This window comes from Coregonus lavaretus, assembly GCF_964263955.1.
Source record: "Coregonus lavaretus genome assembly, chromosome: 6".
Classification (NCBI taxonomy): Eukaryota; Metazoa; Chordata; class Actinopteri; order Salmoniformes; family Salmonidae; genus Coregonus; species Coregonus lavaretus.
In genome coordinates this window covers 24,351,357-24,376,595 of record NC_139993.1, presented here as the reverse complement: position 1 = coordinate 24,376,595, position 25,239 = coordinate 24,351,357, and the positions used below count along the sequence as shown (strand labels likewise).

Genomic DNA, 25,239 nt, shown 5'->3' with positions numbered 1-25,239 from the left:
TCAAGAAAAGCTGTACATATTAAGCAGGTTGTGTAAGAATGATGCCTCCTTAATCTAATTGTATTTCACTTTAACTAAGAGTGAGAATTGGTATGTGAACTGACAGACACTAAAGGAAGTGTTTTCTTGTGAGGAAGAAGAGGTTGTTTTCTTTCCAACGCTTGTTATAGTCAACAGTGCTAGGATACGGCCGGCTCCATTTTGGTCCAGCACTCAGGACCAGCTGTGTTTGTCTGCCGAGGCATTCACGGTATGTCAGGGCACATAGTCAATCACTGAGCTCGCTCGTTATCTGTGCCAAATCTCTTCAAGGGAAAGGCCCTGTTTCCCCTCCGCTCACTATTGGACTATGCACCCTAGGATACTCAGCCTCTGTTTAATTAAATCATAGAACCCTATATAGTTTAAGTATTCTACAAAGTACATTAGATTAGCATTATTTGACTGATAATACTATGCTCTTGGACAAACACATAATTTCTCATTCAAGTGAATAAGTACTTGTTCTGGCTAAGTTTAGTTCTGAATGAAACTCAACTATTTGATAAACAACAGACAATACGTCTTTCAATGAATGGAGCCCTTCTCTAGCTAATTAGCCGATGACCCATCTTTGTGACACTTGACAAATGCCCTTGACACATCTCCTTCCCGTATAGACTGAGTGAGTGTGTGTACTGCATGTTCGTTGGTGCACTAACTATTTCTGACCGTGCATTTTTGTGTGTCCTCCAGGAGAAGCATTTCTTCCACAAGGTGAACGAGAAACTCTCCAAACCTAACATCTTCATCCTCAACAACCGCTGGGACGCCTCGGCCAACGAGCCAGAGTACATGGAGGATGTGAGTGTCTTACCAAGAATAACAGGGCATTAATCGATTTTTAGAAAGTTCAGAATAGTAGAATTAGCCACTGATGCTGAAATAGGGTTGGGCAGTATCAAGATTTCCATACCTTCATACTGTTCCTGTACCATACCGGGGTATATGGTGTTACTGGCAGTGCAGACAAGGGGACGCTATTTCTTTTTTTTTAAAGAAATACATGTGTACAGTCGTGGTCAAAAGTTTTGAGAATGACACAAGTATTGGTCTTCACAAAGTTCGCTGCTTCAGTGTTATGATATGTTTTTGTCAGATGTTACTATGGTATACTGAAGTATAATTACAAGCATTCCATAAGTGTCAAAGGCTTTTATTGACAATTACATGAAGTTTATGCAAAGAGTCAATATTTGCAGTGTTGACCCTTCTTTTTCAAGACCTCTGCAATCTGCCCTGGCATGCTGTCAATTAACTTCTGGGCCACATCCTGACTGATGGCAGCCCATTCTTGCATAATCAATGCTTGGAGTTTGTCAGAATTTGTGGGTTTTTGTTTGTCCACCCGCCTCTTGAGGATTGACCACAAGTTCTCAATGGGATTAAGGTCTGGGGAGTTTCTTGGCCATGGACCCAAAATGTTGATATTTTGTTCCCCGAGCCACTTAGTTATCACTTTTGCTTAATGGCAAGGTGCTCCATCATGCTGGAAAAGGCATTGGTCGTCACCAAACTGTTCTTGGATGGTTGAAGAAGTTGCTCTCGGAGGATGTGTTGGTACCATTCTTAATTGATGGCTGTGTTCTTAGGCAAAATTGTGAGTGAGCCCACTCCCTTGGCTGAGAAGCAACCCCACACATGAATGGTCTCAGGATGCTTTACTGTTGGCATGACACAGGACTGATGGTAGCGCTCACCTCGTCTTCTCCGGACAAGGTGTTTTCCGGATGCCCCAAACAATCGGAAAGGAGATTCATCAGAGAAAATGACTTTACCCCAGTCCTCAGCAGTCCAATCCCTGTACCTTTTGCAGAATATCAGTCTGTCCCTTATGTTTTTCCTGGAGAGAAGTGGCTTCTTTGCTGCCCTTCTTGACAACAGGCCATCCTCCAAAAGTCTTCGCCTCACTGTGCGTGCAGATGCACTCACACCTGCCTGCTGCCATTCCTGAGCAAGCTCTGCACTGGTGGTGCCCCGATCCCGCAGCTGAATCAACTTTAGGAGACGGTCCTGGCGCTTGCTGGACTTTCTTGGGCGACCTGATGTCTTGCAATGATGACGGCACGTGGTTCCTTGCAGGTAACCATGGTTAACAGAGGAAGAACAATGATTTCAAGCACCACCCTCCTTTTAAAGCTTCCAGTCTGTTATTCTAACTCAATCAGCATGACAGAGTGATCTCCAGCCTTGTCCTCGTCAACACTCTCACCTGTGTTAACGAGAGAATCACTGACATGATGGCAGCTGGTCCTTTTGTGGTAGGGCTGAAATGCAGTGGAAATGTTTTTGGGGGATTAAGTTCATTTTCATGGCAAAGAGGGACTTTGCAATTAATTGCAATTCATCTGATCACTCTTCATGACATTCTGGAGTATATGCAAATTGCCATCATCAAAACTGAGGCAGCAAACTTTGTGAAAATTAGTATTTGTGTCATTCTCAAAACTTTTGACCACGACTGTATATATAGTTTTGATGTCTTCACTATTATTCTACAATATAGAAAATAGTACAAATAAAGAAAAACCTTTGAATGAGTAGGTGTGTCCAAACCTTTGACTGGTACTGTATATATACAGTTGAAGTCGGAAGTTTACATACACCTTAGCCAAATACATTTAAACTCAGTTTTTCACAATTCCTGACATTTAATCCTAGTAAAAATTAGGATCACCACTTTATTTTAAGAATGTGCAATGTCAGAATAAAAGTAGAGAGAATGATTTATTTCAGCTTTTATTTATTTCATCACATTCCCAGTGGGTCAGAAGTTTACATACACTCAGCAAGCAACATCTTAACACATCAATCAGGAAGCTAAAGCTTGGTCGCAAATGGGTCTTCCAAATGGACAATGACCCCAAGCATACTTCCAAAGTTGTGGCAAAATGGCTTAAGGACAACAAAGCCAAGGTATTGGAGTGCCCATCAAAGCTCTGACCTCAATCCTTTAGAAAATTTGTGGGCAGAACTGAAAAAGCGTGTGCGAGCAAGGAGGCCTACAAACCTGATTCAGTTACACCAGCTCTGTCAGGAGGAATGGGCCAAAATTCACCCAACTTATTGTGGGAAGCTTGTGGAAGGCTACCCGAAACGTTTGACCCAAGTTAAACAATTTAAAGGCAATGCTACCAAATACTAATTGAGTGTATGTAAACTTCTGACCCACTGGGAATGTGATGAAAGAAATAAAAGCTGAAATAAATCATTCTCTCTACTGTTATTCTGACATTTCACATTCTTAAAATAAAGTGGTGATCCTAACTGACCTAAAACAGGGAATTTTTACTAGGATTAAATGTCAGGAATTGTGAAACTTAGATGTATTTGGCTAAGGTGTATGTAAACTTACAACTTCAACTGTATTTCAAAATACCCTGGTACCGTATACCAGTGGCTGTCTGTGCCGTTTAAGATGAGGGAGGATGGTAATTGTTTTGATGAACATGGCTTATTTCTATTACAGCATATTGAATGACTGTCATTCATATTCCATTCACCCAGCTCAATGTAACGTCGATAGGTTTAGGCGACTACATGATACTCAAATTTACCCTGTACCCATCATGAGGTTGCTACAACCTAGCCTATGAATAAAAGTTTACAACATACGTGCACAGGTCGAAATAATTTTGAGTAATCAAGGTGACAGACAGTGACACATTCAATACCACCTTGCCCACTCTTGCCTGCATCTAGCTGATCTATGGTGTAATCATTAGTCCAACAGTCGCAAACGAGTTTCTATTGGGCAAATTCAGGTATGATTATCCCCGTTCCATTTGCTTCCGTTTCAGAAACGTTTTTCAACAGAATCGGCACAAGGAATACACCCGATCACACGCAAACACAGTTCACTTTCATAGCAGCCGCATACAAACAGCTCGTTTTATATATAGCTAATTCCTTCTCGCATCTATCTACGCTCTCGCCTCGCACCTTTTCCTTTTAATTGTGGACTTCAGTGCACAACACATATCATGACCGCTAACCGCTACACACAGCCTACATTGTTATCACGTCATGGTCAACATACAGTTTATTTGAACAGTGAGAGACAGAATAACAACAAAAAAATCCAGCAAAACGCTTGTCAAAAATGTTATAAATTGATTTGCATTTTAATGAGGGAAATAAGTATTTGACCCCTCTGCAAAACATGACTTAGTACTTGGTGGCAAAACCTTTGTTGGCAATCACAGAGGTCAGATGTTTATTGTAGTTGGCCACCAGGTTTGTACACATCTCAGGAGGGATTTTGTTCCACTCCTCTTTGCAGATTTTCTCCAAGTCATTAAGGTTTCGAGGCTGACGTTTGGCAAGTCAAACCTTCAGCTCCCTCCACAGATTTTCTATGGGATTAAGGTCTGGAGACTGGCTAGGCCAGTCCAGGACCTTAATGTGCTTCTTCTTGAGCCACTCCTTTGTTGCCTTGGCCGTGTGTTTTGGGTCATTGTCATGCTGGAATACCCATCCACGACCCATTTTCAATGCTCTGGCTGAGGGAAGGAGGTTCTCACCCAAGATTTGACGGTACATGGCCCCGTCCATCGTCCCTTTGATGCGGTGAAGTTGTCCTGTCCCCTTAGCAGAAAAACACCCCCAAAGCATTATGTTTCCACCTCCATGTTTGACAGTGGGGATGGTGTTCTTGGAGTCATAGGCAGCATTCCTCCTCCTCCAAACACGGCGAGTTGAGTTGATGCCAAAGAGCTCGATTTTGGTCTCATCTGACCACAACACTTTCACCCAGTTCTCCTCTGAATCATTCAGATGTTCATTGGCAAACTTCAGACGGGCCTGTATATGTGCTTTCTTGAGCAGGGGGACCTTGCGGGCGCTGCAGGATTTCACTCCTTCACGGCATAGTGTGTTACCAATTGTTTTCTTGGTGACTATGGTCCCAGCTGCCTTGAGATCATTGACAAGATCCTCCAGTGTAGTTCTGGGCTGATTCCTCACCGTTCTCATGATCATTGCAACTCCACGAGGTGAGATCTTGCATGGAGCCCCAGGCCGAGGGAGATTGACAGTGCTTTTGTGTTTCTTCCATTTGCGAATAATCGTACCAACTGTTGTCACCTTCTCACCAAGCTGCTTGGAGATGGTCTTGTAGCCCATTCCAGTCTTGTGTAGGTCTACAATCTTGTCCCTGACATCCTTGGAGAGCTCTTTGGTCTTGGCCATGGTGGAGAGTTTGGAATCTGATTTGATTGATTGCGTCTGTGGACAGGTGTCTTTTATACAGGTAACAAGCTGAGATTAGTGCTCCTAATCTCAGCTCGTTACCTGTATAAAAGACACCTGGGAGCCAGAAATCTTTCTGATTGAGAGGGGGTCAAATACTTATTTCCCTCATTAAAATGCAAATCAATTTATAACATTTTTGACATGCGTTTGTCTGGATTTTTTTGTTGTTATTCTGTCTCTCACTGTTCAAATAAACCTACCATTAAAATTATAGACTGATCATTTCTTTGTCAGTGGGCAAACGTACAAAATCAGCAGGGGATCAAATACTTTTTTCCCTCACTGTAGCTACTAGAACTAACGCTTTAGTAAACCCGCTACAATCATGCAGTACAGTGTACAGTCAGCAAGCAGTTTAGCAGTTACACCGGCGGGCCCCGGAGGCAATAAATTAATAAAACCTTGACTTGGAAGAGTTCCAGAGTTGGATATCCATAGCCAGCTACAGTGAGGGAAAAAAGTATTTGATCCCCTGCTGATTTTGTAAGTTTGCCCACTGACAAAGAAATGATCAGTCTATAATTTTAATGGTAGGTTTATTTGAACAGTGAGAGACAGAATAACAACAATAAAATCCAGAAAAACGCATGTCAAAAATGTTATAAATTGATTTGCATTTTAATGAGGGAAATAAGTATTTGACCCCCTCTCAATCAGAAAGATTTCTGGCTCCCAGGTGTCTTTTATACAGGTAACGAGCTGAGATTAGGAGCACACTCTTAAAGGGAGTGCTCCTAATCTCAGCTTGTTACCTGTATAAGAGACACCTGTCCACAGAAGCAATCAATCAATCAGATTCCAAACTCTCCACCATGGCCAAGACCAAAGAGCTCTCCAAGGATGTCAGGGACAAGATTGTAGACCTACACAAGGCTGGAATGGGCTACAAGACCATCGGCAAGCAGCTTGGTGAGAAGGTGACAACAGTTGGTGCGATTATTCGCAAATGGAAGAAACACAAAAGAACTGTCAATCTCCCTCGGCCTGGGGCTCCATGCAAGATCTCACCTCATGGAGTTGTAATGATTATGAGAACGGTGAGGAATCAGCCCAGAACTACACGGGAGGATCTTGTCAATGATCTCAAGGCAGCTGGGACCATAGTCACCAATAAAACAATTGGTAACACACTACGCCGTGAAGGACTGAAATCCTGCAGTGCCCGCAAGGTCCTCCTGCTCAAGAAAGCACATATACAGGCCCGTCTGAAGTTTGCCAATGAACATCTGAATGATTCAGAGGAGAACTGGGTGAAAGTGTTGTGGTCAGATGAGACCAAAATCGAGCTCTTTGGCATCAACTCAACTCGCCGTGTTTGGAGGAGGAGGAATGCTGCCTATGACCCCAAGAACACCATCCCCACTGTCAAACATGGAGGTGGAAACATTATGCTTTGGGGGTGTTTTTCTGCTAAGGGGACAGGACAACTTCACCGCATCAAAGGGACGATGGACGGGCCATGTACCGTCAAATCTTGGGTGAGAACCTCCTTCCCTCAGCCAGGGCATTGAAAATGGGTCATGGATGGGTATTCCAGCATGAAAATGACCCAAAACACACGGCCAAGGCAACAAAGGAGTGGCTCAAGAAGAAGCACATTAAGGTCCTGGAGTGGCCTAGCCAGTCTCCAGACCTTAATACCATAGAAAATCTGTGGAGGGAGCTGAAGGTTCGAGTTGCCAAACGTCAGCCTCGAAACCTTAATGACTTGGAGAAGATCTGCAAAGAGGAGTTTGACAAAATCCGTCCTGAGATGTGTGCAAACCTGGTGGCCAACTACAAGAAATGTCTGACCTCTGTGATTGCCAACAAGGGTTTTGTCACCAAGTACTAAGTCATGTTTTGCAGAGGGGTCAAATACTTATTTCCCTCATTAAAATGAAAATCAATTTATAACATTTTTGACATGCATTTTTCTGGATTTTTTTGTTGTTATTCTGTCTCTCACTGTTCAAATAAACCTACCATTACAATTATAGGCTGATCATGTCTTTGTCAGTGGGCAAACGTACAAAATCAGCAGGGGATCAAATACTTTTTTCCCTCACTGTTTGAGACGGGTGTTTTTGTAGGCTAAACTAGCTAGCTGTGTTCGATGCTAGCTTAGTAAGTAAAAATAAAATAAAAAATACTACAAAATATAACTAGCTCTTTCACTCAATTTTGGAATAAATTAAGTTGTTCACAACTGTTCAACTATTGTCTTTCTCTCTCTTTGCATCAACTACTCACCACATGTTATGCACTGCAGTGCTAGCTAGCTGTAGCTTACGCTTTCAGAACTATAGTCATTCGTTGATCCTTTGGTTGGGTGGACAACATGTCCGTTCATGCTGCAAGAGCTCTGATAGGTTGGAGGGCGTCCTCCGGAAGTTGTCATAATTACTGTGTAAGTCTATGGAAGGGGTGAGACCATGAGCCTTCTAGGTTTTGTGTTGAAGTCAATGTACCCAGAGGAGGACAAAAGCTAGCTGTCCTCCTGCTACACCATGGCGCTACACCATGGTGCTACCCTACAGAGTGCTGCTGAGGCTAGTGTTGACCTTCATTGCAAAACAGTGTGTTTTAATCATTTATTTGGTGACGTCAATATATTTAGTATTGTTTTATCAAAAAATTATAACCTTTTTAATGTTTCACTATTTTTCTACTTTTATGAAATTCACTGAGGAGGATGGCCCTCCCCTTCCTCCTCTGAGGAGCCTCCACTGCCATATTTGGTATACAGTATACCGCCCAAGCCTAGTGCTGAAGTGCAAATTAAGTTTATGGCTCCATGAGAGTTTTTGTTATTGCTATGAGCTTTGTGGTAATGTTGTTGTAGTGATGCAGTAATGTTTCCCCTTACAGGTGCGGAAGCAGCACACGGACCGCTGTGTCAACTTCCTGGTGGAGGAGCTGAAGGTAGTGGACCGGGAGCAGGCGCCCAACCGCATCTTTTTTGTGTCGGCCAAAGAGGTGCTCAACTCCCGCATGCAGCGCGCCCAGGGTATGCCAGAGTCCGGTAAGCCCCGCGGTGGTCAAACCAGGAGGGTGTGGGCGTGTTGATGGGTGGATAGCCAAGCGGATGTGTGTGTGTTGGCAAACCAGGGTGTCCGCAGTGGTCAAACCAGGTGTGTATGGTTGTTGGTAGGTGGTAGGGATGTGACAAATTGTTTTTTCTTAACGTTTAAACTGCAATTTCTGGGGGGGTTTCCAGTAAAACAATAAGAAGAAATCATAGAATTTCATGTGAATTCACAATGCTGCTGCCAGCAACGGTTTTGGTCTCACACTGTGTCCCTTTCAGATGGTTAAGCATTGCACTTGTACTACCATTACTGTACCTCAGTTCCGTCTCGCAAAGTTTGCATTTCCTTCTCATTTAAGTATTGCCATACAGGACTTCGCTGCTGTCGCTTGCCTTTCTCTGCCATTTTTCCAACTGTTAACAACGATGACATAGTGGTGGAGAGTCGACTCCAAAACAATTGATTCTTTGCACGTCGGCTCCCATTTCTGAGTGTCAAGATTCGATTCTGCTAGGAATCCGCTTGGAATCGACTCCTATGATTCAGTATTTTTGTAACGGAGGAGACTGATTAGTTGCCATATTTCCGAGAACACAAACACTTGCATCTTTCATAGTGCACTAGTGAAGGACGGATAGAGAGGGGAGGGGCACTGTATAGGCAGGTCAGCCACCAGGCAGACAGAATCAGAACCGTGCACTGGGCCTATCTATCGGCAATCAAAAGCTGTATCTCGCAATGGAATGCTGTACCTCGTAATTTGTTTGCTTGCAATGTCTTGCAACTTCAGTAAAGCAGGGCCTATCATCAATGAATAGGCTAGGATATTGAGATGAGCAAGGTGCAACACACACAGTATCTGCGCATGTGTACAGGTTCGCTTCACGCTGTTCACAGCGTGTTAGCCAGGTCTTAGTTGCTGTGGAAATTGATTCACTATGTCGTTTACTTTCTGCGTCTACTTCATGTCGCTGAGTCTACCTTTAAATTACACTTTCCCCAGGCCTTTATAGCCTATCGTCTAGTTAGGCTATAACACAGAAAATAATGTTTTGTGATAATTGCACTGTGATTTTAATTTTGTGGGGGGAAAAAACGGTTAAGGATTTTTCTTAACTTTAAGAATCCCAATTTCGTTTAAAAGTTGAAGTGTTCACACCCCTAGTAAGTAGTTCAGTGGGTAGGTCAATTGTTGGGTTTGGGGGTGTGTTAGTGGCTGTGTGGACAGATGGGTGGGTTGATGGGTGTGTATAGCGGGCAAGCAGGCTCACTCATGTCAAAGGTTGTGTTCTGTCCACACTGTGTGTGCAGAATGCCTTATAGGCCTCCCCAAATTAGATCCACAGTGTACGATCTAAACAAAATATCCCCAGCCAAGCTAGAAAACAATCAAACTAAAACTTCCCTATCATCTCTGGCTAACACCACCTACATGGGATCAAGCCACTTATGCAATCCGTTGGCTCTCCATCTGGTTATACTTTATCCACATCCTTTCTAGTTTAAAGGGATATTTCACTTTTTGGAAGTTTTATCTTATTTTCAACGTACATACCTGTTGCCGTTTCATCCAAATTGTGTTAGTTGGTTTAGTTAGTAGATTCTCATGGCCAGGGTTGGGTAGTAACGGATTACATATAACAAGGATTACGTAATCTAATGGGGGAAAATGAAGTAACTGTAATCAGCCCGGATTACTTATTTAAAAAAAGAAGTGTAATTGGGATTACAGTTACATTCTTAAACACCTGATTACATTTTGGATTACTTTTCCTTATTGAATATCAATAGGAAAATTTGATAACACTTTGTCTGCATTGCTGTCATTTCGCGCACCCTCAAGACTTTTCACATGCTCCCAACTCGGCAAGATTCTATTGTCCTGATGATCGCCCATCAAGGATGGATGGCTTGTTTTGTATTCCAATTGATTTAATGAATAGGTAAGGCTTCCAAAACATTGACACCTGGCCTACTGGTCAATCAGAACTAACCACTAATTCTCCTCTGGTGAATAAGTCCCACATGAATTATCCACACTATTGCCCAAAAATATGTAGTCAAATGAATCTATTGAAAAAAAATCTATAAATTCTGGACCCCTATTTTGACTTGTAGGACTAAAATTCTAAATTCACTGGTTAAGGTTGCACATCAAAGTATGTTGAATCATGCATTCCTGCTTGGACATACAGTATTTCTTGAATCATACCATTTTAGTACACTTCGAATGAAGCACTTTTAAACTACAAAAAAAATGTTAGTATGGAGGCTGTGTATGCTCTCTGACATGTAAATTATAGCATACTACCACACTAGTCTCCAAATTGGAAATAGTCATGTTACTAAATTAAATAATTAGTTGTTGCACATTTTTATGCATGGGTGTTAGAAGTTAAAGTAATCCAAAAGTATATTACTCATTTTGAGTAATCCAAAGGATTACGTTACTGATTACTTTATTTTTCATGTAACTGTTACCAGTAGCAGATTACATTTTTCAAGTAATCCGTTCAACCCTGCTAATGGCTAGCATTTTTGGAGAATGTAGCAATGCTAGTGGAAATGGATTGTATCAGTTAGTGATGTGTTCAAAAGCATGGGGATAGCGGCACTCATCAGAGCTCTTTCCTCATACCTTTGAATTAGGGTGACCACATGTCCCGGATTGTGCGGGACAATCCCATATTTTGGCCCTTTGTCATGCAACCAAACAATTATTTCCCGCATTTTATCAACAAATTAAAACGCCACTAATTTACAGAAAATAGTAAAATAGTCTCATTTGTCAGTCTTCCCATTAATTTGATAAAAATTGACATTCCAACCTGTCTCTTTTGCAGTCATGACGTGCTTATGACAAGATCTCATAAGGATGTGGTGGTACTGGTGATGTTAAACACTTCTCCAATCGGTGTTGAGATCTGATATTCTGCGCAGCGCAAGACGAAATTTAGACCATTGTCAACCAATCACATTTTTCAAATCCTTTCGGGCTAAATTCCAGCTAAACTTGGAGAGGACAGTTAACTACTTACAAAAAGTGTGCTTCTAACGAAGAGCTCCAAAAGTAAGTAAATAGACCGAAAGATATAAGGTATTTTAAATGTGGTCACCCTACTTTGAATTCAATGCTAACTGATACAACAAAAGTGAACTGTCCCTTTAAATCATTAATTTTTTTGTAGGAGTTTGTATCCAAAATGGCAGTGTGCTACACTCCGTTATGGAGACGTGCTGCTGTGATGTGGTGGTCTTTGTATGACAACGTGCTACTTTCCTAGGTGGAGCTTTAGCAGAAGGCTTCCAGGAGAGGCTCAAGGAGTTCCAGAGTTTCGAGAGGATATTTGAGGCAAGTTCGAGTGTATGCGTATCTGTTTGTGTGTGTATGTGGCATTTCTAACACCACTCGTTCTCAGCCTCAAACATGGAGATTGTTTAATGTTTAAATACAAAATCTCCAACTCATCTGAAATGTATATGAAAACCCCATAGTATGAAGTAATTAATTAAAAATTAAATGGCAGAACTACATAGATTTTTTTATCTCAAAATGAAGCACATTCCAAGCAATCAAGGTGGAAGTGAAATCAGTGTGTAGTTCAGTCAAGCCAAACACCATGGCTCCTCCTCAGGCAAACTCTCTCACTCTGAATTCTCCGGCCTGGCTTTTGCCAGTGTGACACTGGACTTAGTGTTGGAGCGATCTGGAGCATGGCTAGAACTGGCACTTAACACATCTATCTTCTAGTGATGAGGGAAAAAAATGGATAGTTACATATCGGAATATTATTTTAGTCCGATATGAAATCTATATTTGACTCCAATAATTGTTTTGCAACTGTAGTTAGCGTTAGCTAGCGCTAGTAGGCTGTACCTGCACCAAAACTCCTATCTTCTTTTTAAATAATGAGCCAACATGTTTTCAGCACTTTTATTTCCCTGACTGATCAAAACTCATTTTCTCATGCTCTCTCGTCTCTCTGCAGCAGACATATAGTGAGCAATATGTTTGGAACATTAATTGCAATAAAATCGCAGTATCGAATGGCAATACATATAGAATCGCAATACATACAGTGGGAAGAACAAGTATTTGATACACTGCCGATTTTGCAGGTTTTCCTACTTACAAAGCATGTAGAGGTCTGTAATTTTTATCATAGGTACACTTCAACTGTGAGAGACGGAATCTAAAACAAAAATCCAGAAAATCACATTGTATGATTTTTAAGTAATTCATTTGCATTTTATTGCATGACATAAGTATTTGATCACCTACCAACCAGTAAGAATTCCGTCTCTCACAGACCTGTTAGTTTTTCTTTCCACTCTCCACTCATTACCTGTATTAACTGCACCTGTTTGAACTCGTTACCTGTATAAAAGACACCTGTCCACACACTCAATCAAACAGACTCCAACCTCTCCACAATGGCCAAGACCAGAGAGCTGTGTAAGGGATACAATTGTAGACCTGCACAAGGCTGGGATGGGCTACAGGAAAATAGGCAAGCAGCTTGGTGAGAAGGCAACAACTGTTGGCGCAATTATTATAAAATGCTCCCGAGTGGCGCAGTGGTCTAAGGCACTGCATCGCAGTGCTAGCTGTGCCACTAGAGATCCTGGTTCGAATCCAGGCTCTGTCGTAGCCGGCCGCGACCGGGAGACCCATGGGGCGGCGCACAATTGGCCCAGCGTCGTCCAGGGTAGGGGAGGGAATGGCCGGCAGGGATGTAGCTCAGTTGGTGGAGCATGGCGTTTGCAACGCCAGGGTTGTGGGTTCGTTTCCCACGGGGGGCTAGTATGAAAAAAAAAAAAAAAATAAATAAATAATGTATGCACTCACTGACTGTAAGTCGCTCTGGATAAGAGCGTCTGCTAAATGACGTAAATGGAAATGTAAAATGGAAGAAGTTCAAGATGACGGTCAATCACCCTCGGTCTGGGGCTCCATGCAAGATCTCACCTCGTGGGGCATCAATGATCATGAGGAAGGTGAGGGATCAGCCCAGAACTACACGGCAGGACCTGGTCAATGACATGAAGAGAGCTGGGACCACAGTCTCAAAGAAAACCATTAGTAACACACTACGCCGTCATGGATTAAAATCCTGCAGCGCACGCAAGATCCCCCTGCTCAAGCCAGCGCATGTCCAGGCCCGTCTGAAGTTTGCCAATGACCATCTGGATGATCCAGAGGAGGAATGGGAGAAGGTCATGTGGTCTGATGAGACAAAAATATAGCTTTTTGGTCTAAACTCCACTCGCCGTGTTTGGAGGAAGAAGAAGGATGAGTACAACCCCAAGAACACCATCCCAACCGTGAAGCATGGAGGTGGAAACATCATTCTTTGGGGATGCTTTTCTGCAAAGGGGACAGGACGATTGCACCGTATTGAGGGGAGGATGGATGGGGCCATGTATCGCGAGATCTTGGCCAACAACCTCCTTCCCTCAGTAAGAGCATTGAAGATGGGTCGTGGCTGGGTCTTCCTGCATGACAACGACCCGAAACACACAGCCAGTGCAACTAAGGAGTGGCTCCGTAAGAAGCATCTCAAGGTCCTGGAGTGGCCTAGCCAGTCTCCAGACCTGAACCTAATAGAAAATCTTTGGAGGGAGCTGAAAGTCCGTATTGCCCAGCGACAGCCACGAAACCTGAAGGATCTGGAGAAGGTCTGTATGGAGGAGTGGGCCAAAATCCCTTCTGCAGTGTGTGCAAACCTGGTCAAGACCTACAGGAAACGTATGATCTCTGTAATTGCAAACAAAGGTTTCTGTACCAAATATTAAGTTCTGCTTTTCTGATGTATCAAATACTTATGTCATGCAATAAAATGCAAATTAATTACTTAAAAATCATACATTGTGATTTTCTGGATTTTTTTGATTCCGTCTCTCACAGTTGAAGTGTACCTATGATAAAAATTACAGACCTCTACATGCTTTGTAAGTAGGAAAACCTGCAAATCGGCAGTGTATCAAATACTTGTTCTCCCCACAGTATCATGTCGGCACCTACGTATCGTAAGGTCCCTGGCAATTCCCAGCCCCGTTATCCTCCTCCTAACATAACAGAGAGATTTTCCAGGGGCACCTGCTCAAGCACAATGGTAGCTGCTGTTGTTTGTGGACGTGTGTGTGTGTGCGTGCGTGTGCGTAGAGAAATGGTATAGAAAAGATTTGCAAGAGAGAAAGTTCCGTAGTTATGCTGCCCCATACCATTTACCTCGTTTTGGGGTCGGACACCTAAAAGGAAAGCTGTAGAATCGATAGGAGGTTAACTAGATTCTATCCCATGCCACTACAGATATGAGTGGTGAACCATTCTAATCACTCTATCTCTATTATCCTGTGCTGCGAGAAACACCTCTAGTCTCGACCTCCATCTCATCTCCGGACTACTAGTCTCTCCACCAATCACAAGTCTCCAAACCAAGCCAAGCCCGCCCCTCAGAACCCCTGCTTAGGCCAATCAATGTGCACATTGCCATCAATCTGGGTCTTCATTGCTGAAGTCTAGATTTGCTTAGGCGAGGATCATCCGTTTCTTTCAGTTACATTTTCATTCTGTTCACCGTGTCTCATTTGTTTGATTCTGTTCTGTTGCCTGCATTTTGTATTTTCTGAGTTGTTTTATGTTTTAAATAGTGATCTTCTTTTCTTAGAATTGTTGTTTCTTGTGTTGACTTTTGTTCCTATGATTTTGCTATTGCTTCACTAACACGTTACTGTGAACCAAGGGGCTGTGGGACTCTAGATACAGAGCTGCTGACGGCACTTTTTTCACTTGAGCATTTCTAAGTAACATTCTTAAATTGCGGCAGCAGTTGTATATCTTGTCCCCTTTCGTCCCACCACAACTGTGTGTGTCCCCACCGTGTGTGTGTGTGTCGCAGCCCCCAGTCACAGTAACGTGTGTGCTATTATATGGCCTCGCAGGAGTGTATCTCGCAGTCAGCAGTGAAAACAAAGTTTGAGCAGCACACTATAAGGGCCAAGCAGATCACTGAAACGGTCAAAGCCATCATGGACGCCATCAACATCGAGGCGGCAGAGAAGAGGTGGGTGTCCCCCGTTCCATCCGCTCATATCACTCTGTTCTTCCGGGATGGTCTTCTGTTTAATCGTACCCAAATGTTCTGGTAGCACTTTTACTTGACACTTCTATGTGGTATTTGTATGTAAACGGTAACATTTATTACTATTCAATATTGTTATCCGATATTTTGGTATCTGTTGCAATAGCAGTATAGTCGTATGCTAGTATGGACATTGGATCGCAATCCGTGTACTTCCTGGTCGAAGCACTGACTTACTACTTCCTGTGTCTCACCTTACCACTTCCTGTCTGCCGTATAGAGTAGCCTCATTGGAGGACCGTGAATACCAGATGGACCGTCTGGAGTTTGTGAAGAACCAGCTCAACCTGCTCATAGAGGACATCAAGAAGAAGATCAAGGCCATTACAGAAGAGGTGGAGCGCAAGGTAAACCATGCTAGTCTGATAACATGAATGTTTACAATATGTTTGTGAAATATGCCCATCCTAAGCCTCTTAACAGTGCAGGGAAGCCCAACTCTGGCCCTCCAGGGTCATACTGCCAACTGCAATTTACGAATTTATTACAGCAGTAATTCTCAATCCATTCCAAGGGTTACTCCAAGTGGTGCAAATATTTTATTTTGCCAGGCACTAAAACAGCCGTTCTCTCCAGGTGTCCAGCGCCATGGGCGAAGAGATCTGTCGTCTCAACGTGCTAATCGAGGAGTTCCACTCTGACTTCCACCCCTCACCCCACGTCCTCAAGCTCTACAAATCAGTGAGTTTGATTTTCGTTACACCAAAGACTGCCACGGCGGACACATAGGTCTGTTTTCTATGGCAGATTCTCCTTGAAATTGTAGCGTTGTCGCTAAAGTAACACACAGAGCATTTAGGTTAGGAGCATCATGACTCCCAATACATCGTAGTAGTGACCTCTCTTCTATGCACTCTATTTCTGTGACCGTTCCATGACCATTCCTTGACTCTTCCACCTCTGACCATGTCCTGCGGTTGCCCCCCCCCCAAACCACCCCACCCCCGTATACAGGAGCTACTGAGCCACATTGAGGAGGGCATGGGCAAAAACCTGGCCTTCCGCTGCTCCAATGCCGTCAACGCCTCAGTGCATACCTCCCAGAGAGACATGATCGGTAGGTAGTTGGTGCAGCACGTAACACCACCCCATAACACAGGCTTTATTTAGGCTAGCCCTGGTCATGATTAGCCTGGTCCCACATCTGTTAATGCTGTCTTGCCAACTCCTATGGTTGGTATGACAACACAAACAGATCTGGGTTCAGCTTTGGTCATGACACAGGCTCATAGGCTCATGATGCCTTGTGTGTGACCAGGCAACCAGTCATAAAGCAGACTGACAAAGATGTAATGGACCTCTATGAAAATCAGCACTGGGACTGTTACGCGAGGGAGGAAACCAATTGTTTGAGGAAAAGTACGCCCAGCGTACAGGATTTTCCCATATTGCTCACTTCTCACCCATTTATTCCCCTCAGATCATTGTGTATTTAGACACTGTCATGGAAAGGAAGGCCCTGTTTAAATCCTACCTTCTTTTAAGTAATCTAACACAGTTGGTTAGGGGGCCTATTCAGAGGGTTCTACTACATAGCTTCCACTGATCCAGTTCTGTCAGATCTCTGAGGACCGCAAGGAACAAGGGAAGCAGGAAGCATTCAAAGTATTTGGATCAGAAGTCATCTAGACTATTTCAGTGAAGTCACCTGACTTGTGTCTGTGTTTCCTTCCTTGTTCCTCCCCACCACCAGAGAGTCTGCAGCCTCTGCTGCCCCCTGCTGTTCAGAGCCAGATACAAATGCTGGTGCCCAGCCGCAAGTTTGACATGAGCTACGACCTGAACTGCGCCACGCTCTGCTCGGACTTCCAGGAGAACATCGAGTTCCAGTTCTCAATGGGCTGGACAGCACTGGTCAACCGTTTCCTGGGGCCTACCAACGCAAAGCGGGCCCTCATGCTGGTCGAGAGGAACTTCCAGGTAACGCAGGTAAGACAGATCCGGGGTGAAGTTTCCCCTAGTTACAGATCTAGGATCAGCTTTCCCTCCCCCAGTCCTAACCTTAACCATTAGTGGGGGAAATGCAAAACTGTCCCAGGATCAGGGTCTAGGGGCAACTTCGCGTTATTCCAGTAAGATACGAAGGTGAGAAATTATGGGGATAGATACACTATATATACAAAAGTATGTGGACACCACTTCAAATTAGTGGATTCGGCTATTTCAGCCACACCTGTTGCTAACAGGTGTATAAAATCGAGCACACACCATGCAATCTCCATAGACAAACATTGGCAGTAGAATGTCCTTACTGAAGAGCTCAGTGACTTTCAACGTGGCACCGTCATGGGATGCCACCTTTCCAACAAGCCACTTCGTCAAATTTCTGCCCTTCTAGAGCTGCCCCGGTCAACTGTAAGTGCTGTTATTGTGAAGTGGAAACGTCTAGGAGCAACAACGGCTCAGCCGTGAAGTGTTAGGCCACACAAGCTCACAGAACGGGACCATCAAGTGCTGAAGTGCGTAGCACGTAAAAATCGTCTGTCCTCGGTTGCAACACTCACTACTGAGTACCAAACTGCCTCTGGAAGCAACGTCAGCACAATAACTGTTAGTCGGAAGCTTCATGAAATGGGTTTCCATGGCCGAGCATAACCCAAAGATCACCATGTGCAATGCCAAGCGTCGGCTGGTGTGGCGTAAAGCTTGCGGCCATTGGATTCTGGAGCAGTGGAAACGCATTCTCTGGAGTGATGAATTCAACGGACAAATCTGGGTTTGGCGGATGCCAGGAGAACGCTACCTGCCCCAATGCATAGTGCCAACTGTAAAGTTAGGTGGAGGTGGAATAATGGTCTGGGGCTGTTTTTCATGGTTCCGGCTATGCCCCTTACATTTACATTTTATTCATTTAGCAGACGCTCTTATCCAGAGCGACTTACAGTTAGTGAGTGCATACATTATTTAAAAAATAAATAATAATAATTCATACTGGCCCCCCGTGGGAATCGAACCCACAACCCTGGCGTTGCAAACGCCATGTTCTACCAACTGAGCTACATCCCTGCCGGCCATTCCCTACCCTGGACGACGCTGGGCCTATTGTGCGCCGCCCCATGGGTCTCCCGGTCCCGGCCGGCTACGACAGAGCCTGGATTCGAACCAGGATCTCTAGTGGCACAGCTAGCACTGCGATGCAGTGCCTTAGACCACTGCGCCACTCGGGAGGACCAGTGAAGGGGAAATCTTAATGATACAGCATACAATGACATTCTAGACGATTCTGTGCTTCCAACTTTGTGGCAACAATTTGGGGAAGGCCCTTTCCTGTTTAAGCATGACAATTCCCCCGTGCACAAAGCGAGGTGCATACAGAAATGGTTTGTCGAGATCGGTGTGGAAGAACTTAACTGGCCTGCACAGAGCCCTGACCCCATCAAACACCTTTGGGATGAATTGGAAAGCCAGACTGCGAGCCAGGCCTAATCGCCCAACATCAGTGCCCGACCTCACTAATGCTCTTGTGGCTGAATAGAAGCAAGTCCCCGCAGCAATGTTCCAACATCTAGTGGAATGCCTTCCCAGAAGAGTGGTGGCTATTATAGCAGCAAAGTGGGGACCAACTCCATATTAATGCCCAAATTAATGATTTTGGAATGAGATGTTCGACAAGCAGGTGTCCACATACTACTCATGTAGTGTATGTCATAGCTGTAGTGTAATATGTTATAGATATGAAATGGGTATGTCATATAGGCATGTTATATGACTTTAATAGATAGTTAATAGTTTTGATGCTGGTCGACAAGAACCAGCATCATGTTGAGTGGTAACACTCCCGGCTCTTAGCACATGTACTACGACTCCGGAGATCGGGGTTCAATCCCAGTGTCCAACTCTCGCACAGTTCAATCCCCACTTCTACCTTTCTCACTGTTCAATCCCCGCCTCCACCTTTCTCACTGTTCAATCCCCGCCTCCACCTTTCTCACTGTTCAATCTCCACTTCATCTATGTCCACCTCTGTTTTCGATTTTTTCTAATTAAGCATCAAAAACAAAACCCAAGGCTAAGGAACATTCATTGGTCATTGGTGAGGAATGGTGGTGATAGATATGTTCTAGGTGTAGTATAGATATTTAATAGATGTGTTATATGACTGTAATGGATATGTAGTAGATATGTTTTAGTGTGTAATGGATGATGTAGAATAGACATGATGTCGATACCACTTTAAAATACAGTATCAACCAAACCTATCATTCTCCAACATTAGGCCTGTAAACTTATTTTTCCCCTTCATATTCTGGCCTTGTTAAAGTAACTGATATGCTGATATTTGTATATTTTGAATTCAAGCTGATATATATATATATATATATATATATATATATATATATATATATATATATATATATATATATATAATTTATATTGAAAAATACAATGATATACCTTATTTATATAAGTATTCAGACCCTTTGCTATGAGACTCAAAGTTGAGCTCAGGTGCATCCTGTTTCCATTTATCATCCTTGAGATGTTTCTACAACTTGATTGGTGTCCACCTGTGGTAAATTCAATTGATTGGACATGATTTGGAAAGGCACACACCTGTCTATATAAGGCACCACAGTTGACAGTGCATGTCAGAGCAAAAACCAAGCCATGAGGTCAAAGGAATTGTCCGTAGAGCTCCGAGACAGGATTGTGTCGAGGCACAGATCTGGGGAAGGGTACCAAAACATTTCTGCAGCATTGAAGGTCCCCAAGAACACAGTGGCCTCCATCATTCTTAAATGGAAGAAGTTTAGAACCACCAATACTCTTCCTAGAGCTGTCCACCCGGCCAAACTGAGCAATCGGGAGAGAAGGGCCTTGGTCAGGGAGGTGACCAAAAACCCGATGGTCATTCTGACAGAGCTCCAGAGTTCCTCTGGAGATGGGAGAACCTTCCAGACGAACAACCATCTCTGCAGGCACTCCACCAATCAGGCCTTTATGGTAGAGTGGCCAGACGGAAGCCACTCCTCAGTAAAAGGCACATGACAGCCTGCTTGGAGTTTGCCAAAAGGCACCTAAAGGACTATCAGACCATGAGAAACAAGATTCTCTGGTCTGATGAAACCAAGATGGAACTCTTTGGCCTGAATGCCAAGCGTCATGTCTGGAAGAAACCTGGCACCATCCCTACGGTGAAGCATGATGGTGGCAGCATCATGCTGTGCTGTTTTTCAGCGGCATGGACTGGGAGACTAGTCAGGATCAAGGGAAAGATAAACGGAGCAAAGTACAGAGAGATCCTTGATGAAAACCTGCTCCAGAGCACTCAGAACCTCAGACTGGGGCGAAGGTTCACCTTCCAACAGGACAACGACCCTAAGCACACAGCCAAGACAATGCAGGAGTGGCTTCGGGACAAGTCTCTGAATGTCCTTGAGTGGCCCAGCCAGAGATCGGACTTGAACCCGATCTAACATCTCTGGAAAGACCTGAAAATAGCTGTGCAGCAACGCTCCCCATCCAACCTGGCAGAGCTTGAGAGGATCTGCAGAGAAGAATGGGAGAAACTCCCTAAATACAGGTGTGCCAAGCTTGTAGCGTCATACCCAAGAAGACTCGAGGCTGTAATCTTTGCCAAAGGTGCTTCAACAAATTACTGAGTAAAGGGTCTGAATACTTATGTAAATAACATATTTCTGTTTTTTATTATTAATACATTCGCTAGAATAAAAAAAATAAACTGTTTTTGCTTTGTCATTACTGTGTCCCTCCCTCCTGTCTTGTTTAGATGACACGCTCCCTGTCCACCACGCCCTCCAGCGGCCCCTCCAGCATGGCAGTAGCACAGCCCCAGGAACCTGTGCTCTCCCATGAGGAGCTGATGATGTCCATGGCCACCAACCTTGCCTCCCTCACCTCCCGCACCTCCATGAGCGTGGTCATCGTTGGAGGAGTGGTGCGTAATAGTACTTCCACCCAATCTGGCAACCCGTTTGTCATTATAATGGGTATACAGTACGGACCAGGCTCTATACATGCATCAATACATCTCAATCCATCTTAAATGAAGTGGCAGATCACTTTATCTAGACTATTTGTTTTATAGTGTAGATATATTTAGCACACACTAAAATAAAATATTGTCTTGATAGAGTCCTGGTATATTGTATATGTGCGGATCTATACAGATGTGTAACCAACACAGCAGATGTAGCAGATTAATATGGGTGCTGCTTTCCATACAGAGTGAAACTACAAACCAAAAAAAAACACCTCCCTCTTACCCGTGTGTGTGCTAGGTGTGGCGGACGGTGGGCTGGCGGCTCATAGCCCTGTCGGCCGCCATGTACGGCCTGCTCTACCTGTGGGAGAAGCTCACGTGGACCACCAAGGCCAAGGAGCGTGCACTCAAGCGCCAGTTTGTGGACTACGCCACAGAGAAACTGCAACTCATCGTCAGCTTCACCAGTGCCAATTGCAGCCACCAGGTCCAGCAGTAAGTACAGGCTGCAGCTCCAGCCCAGATGACATATTCTGTATAAATGCCTTTTCTGGGAATACGGATAAGCTTAAAGGGGAAGGTCACCATGAAATCTAGGTTTGTTTCTATTTTAAACCAGTTTTGAGTTATCAAAAGTGGCTGACAATCAATATTTCCATGTCATCAGTTGTGTAGATCCTGTTGTGTGCATTAGGACAGGGGTTTTCAAACTGGGGTCAGTAACTGCAGGTGGTCTGGCATTTTTAATTATAAATATATATATTTGGGGGAATTTCTTTATGTGAAAAATAATTATTTAATGACTCGCTAACTGCAACAGAATACCGTTGTGGATACTATTTTTATGTTACTGCGTCATACGTCAAGTATGACGGAAGATAGAAGTAGTTTCACGAGCCAATGCTAACTAGCGTTAGCACAATGACTGGAAGTCTACAGGAACAGTTAGCATGCTAGCTGTTCCTGTTCATCCGACTCTGGGGAAGTAGATAAATGGCTTCATTGCCAAAATCTCGAACTCCCTTTAATATGGAGGAAATTAGTCATTGGAGCTAATTACAGCTAAACTGTGTAGAATTTCTGGAAATTAGCTTCAAAGCGCAAAATATTCTCTCAGCTGAATGAAACAATTTGTAGAATTGCAGAAAAATGTGTTTACAACAGCAACATTTTATCTACAGTGCCAAGATACCGTTATAGCTAAGAGTTTATACTTCCTCTTCTAATGAACTGTGGGGAGGTCAAAATAATGACACTGTCTACCAAATCTATACATTTTAAAATGTTGATTAGCCTACTTTTACTTGCTATTATCATTCACCTAATGATAAGACATTATGTTTTTCAATTTGTTTTGCTAACATTTGATGGGTCGCCGGTTTGCCTGGGTGTGGGTCCCTGCTCCCTGCATTAGGACACATCTACAGGCCTCAATCCCAGTACAGTAACTGTAACTAATGGTTGAGCCTCGTATGTAGATGTTTCTAAACACTCTTGCTTTATGAACCGATTCACTACTGATGTATTAAGTGCGAAATTCTGCTGAAAGCCAAATCTATGGACCTCTGCTACCCTCCTTCCCTCCCCTTCCCCTCTCTTTTCTGTGAAGTGGTGAATAAATAAGTGATAGAGCGCTTTGACCTTTGTGTTGCCCAGGGAGATGGCCACGACCTTTGCGTGGCTGTGTCAGCAGGTGGACCTGACACAGAGGGAGCTGGAGGGAGAGATCAGCCGACTGACCGCCAAGGTCCAGATTCTGGAGACCGTCCAGAGCCGCTCCAAGACCCTCCGGTCAGTCTAGCTACCTCCAATGTCCAGTGTTACCCCATACCATTCATTGCCCCCTGGATAGCTCTATTTTTCCATCCCCAATGCTTTTGATTTAACAATGTTATGCTTGTGGTGCTTTGGTAGCCTTTGTGTCTTGCCTAGAAAAATGTATTGTCACATTTTGTCATTTATTCATTATTAGCATATTTTCAACCTAACTTCTGTTTCCCCTGAAGAAGGGAAGTGGGACCTTCACTTGGGCGTATTTATAAGCCTGCTACGTTAGGTTACTTCACCATTGGTTGTATTGAGGGTTAAAGTTCAGAGATATACCCTTTGAACTGAATGCGTGTAGTTTTGTAGTTTTACTTGAGTTGAACAGCATTCATTTATTGTCAGTAAACCTCAACATGCTTCATTTGGATAGGCATTTTCACCTCATTATAATTGGTTCTACATCAATATTCTGCCAATAGATGCTGGTCTATGTGTAAACATATTTTTCTATATGTTTTCAGGCACAAAGCCACAGAGTTGGAGAGGCAATTGGAGACTTTTACAGACCAGTATCTGAATCCCCATCATTGATGGACTGGGCTTCTCTCTCTGGCTCTACTGGCTCCCCTGGCGCCTCAGTCCTAGCTAATGGCATTGACTCCCCCCCCCGACCTCCCCTCTCCACTCAGAGAAAATAGGTCCACCCTCAACAATATTGCTCCTGGGATTCCCCCACCTCCGAACAGATGTTTCTCGAAGAGATTTGTTGAAGTGTGTCCAGTTTTCCACACTTTATAGAAGGACTTAGCCGAGAACAAACTGCCCATTTAGTTCAACAAACCAAACTGCCTGTAATACAAATACAAACTCTGTATAACTGTGTGAATCAGTCGTGTGAATACGGTTCCGAAGGTCGGGACATAAAACCTTGGTTGGCATGAGATTGAAGGTTGGGTGCTGTATCCTGTACAGTGACACTACTGCTCTTATAACTGTGAATATGCCTTTCACTAACTCCTGAAGTAAATGGGTTTGTGTGTGTGTGTTTCTTTTTGTAGACATAAATGTAGGCATGTGATTTTCATTCAGAGCTGAATTTGTTCTGGTTGACCCTTGGCACTGGTACCCCATTGTAAAAATATATATATGTTTTTTGTGAAGGACCCACATAAATTCAGAGGAAATCCATTTGACTTCAGAAGCAACAATCAAAATTACTAATGTCCGGCTGAGGAAATACCCCAACAAAAAACGGTGTATATAGTGTTTTGATAAGTAGAAGCATTTTATAACTTCCTCTGCCGATTCAACTAATTTGACGTGAGAATACATTTGAACAATCTCCACTTTGAAAAAAGTGTTTTCCTTTCATGATGAATGTGAATTGAAATACATCCTGATTTACCTGAATCTATTAAAGTAATATGCTATGTCATTGATTCTGTTGATGTTTGAGTAGCGTTTGCTGTAGAATCTCTAATGGAAACAACATGAAACTGAAGATGAAGGACTTGCATTCTTAGAAGTGGAAAGAGGATTTAACAACTGCACTCAAAAAGAAAAGCTTTTACTGAATGGTAGATGGTCAGCATTCAAGCAACTATTATGTTTGAAAAGTAATCTGTTAACCTCAAATTATAGCAGTTAGTTTTTTTACATAATAGGCTTCAACACAGAAACCCTTGGTTAAAAGCTTTTTTTATTGGTTACAATATCAACTCATGTCAACATATCAGTATCACCAAGCCACTGTACAAATACACCAAAATAAATTGTGTGAAAAAGACTATAAAAAATTATTCCATAACAAGTGATTATAATTTCACACAATAGCACTGTAAGAGAAATCATGGCACCATGTCCCTGGTTTTCACTGGCTTAAAACACACACACAAAAAAAGTGTCGGAATAGATCGAAGAGCCAAAAGGCAGTGCATTAATTTGTGTCAGTGTTTGTGGTGATCGCTAAATGTAACTAATTATCAAAAGGACAGCTGGGGTACAACTTCAATGTTTGATTCTCTTGTGTTTGTTTCTCTTGACATGCGCTACTCCGTTTTCCGATTTATCGCCAAACTCA

At 43.3% G+C, this 25,239-nt stretch overlaps 1 protein-coding gene across 2 annotated transcripts in view; it reads left to right on the top strand.

Moving 5' to 3' along the window:
- Positions 1–24,598, top strand: part of LOC311130839 (mitofusin-1-like) — a 34,615-nt gene extending 10,017 nt beyond the window's left edge. For both annotated transcript variants that reach the window (XM_084163644.1, XM_084163645.1), the window contains exons 7-18: positions 736–843; positions 8,143–8,296; positions 11,588–11,655; positions 15,249–15,370; positions 15,669–15,795; positions 16,025–16,129; positions 16,403–16,505; positions 17,142–17,377; positions 21,180–21,347; positions 21,691–21,887; positions 23,049–23,183; positions 23,681–24,598. In XM_084163644.1, coding sequence (XP_084019770.1) covers positions 736–843; positions 8,143–8,296; positions 11,588–11,655; positions 15,249–15,370; positions 15,669–15,795; positions 16,025–16,129; positions 16,403–16,505; positions 17,142–17,377; positions 21,180–21,347; positions 21,691–21,887; positions 23,049–23,183; positions 23,681–23,750 — 1,593 coding nt within the window. In that variant the 3' untranslated portion in view covers positions 23,751–24,598. The remainder of the gene's footprint in view (positions 1–735; positions 844–8,142; positions 8,297–11,587; positions 11,656–15,248; positions 15,371–15,668; positions 15,796–16,024; positions 16,130–16,402; positions 16,506–17,141; positions 17,378–21,179; positions 21,348–21,690; positions 21,888–23,048; positions 23,184–23,680) is intronic.
- Positions 24,599–25,239: the final 641 nt, after the last annotated feature.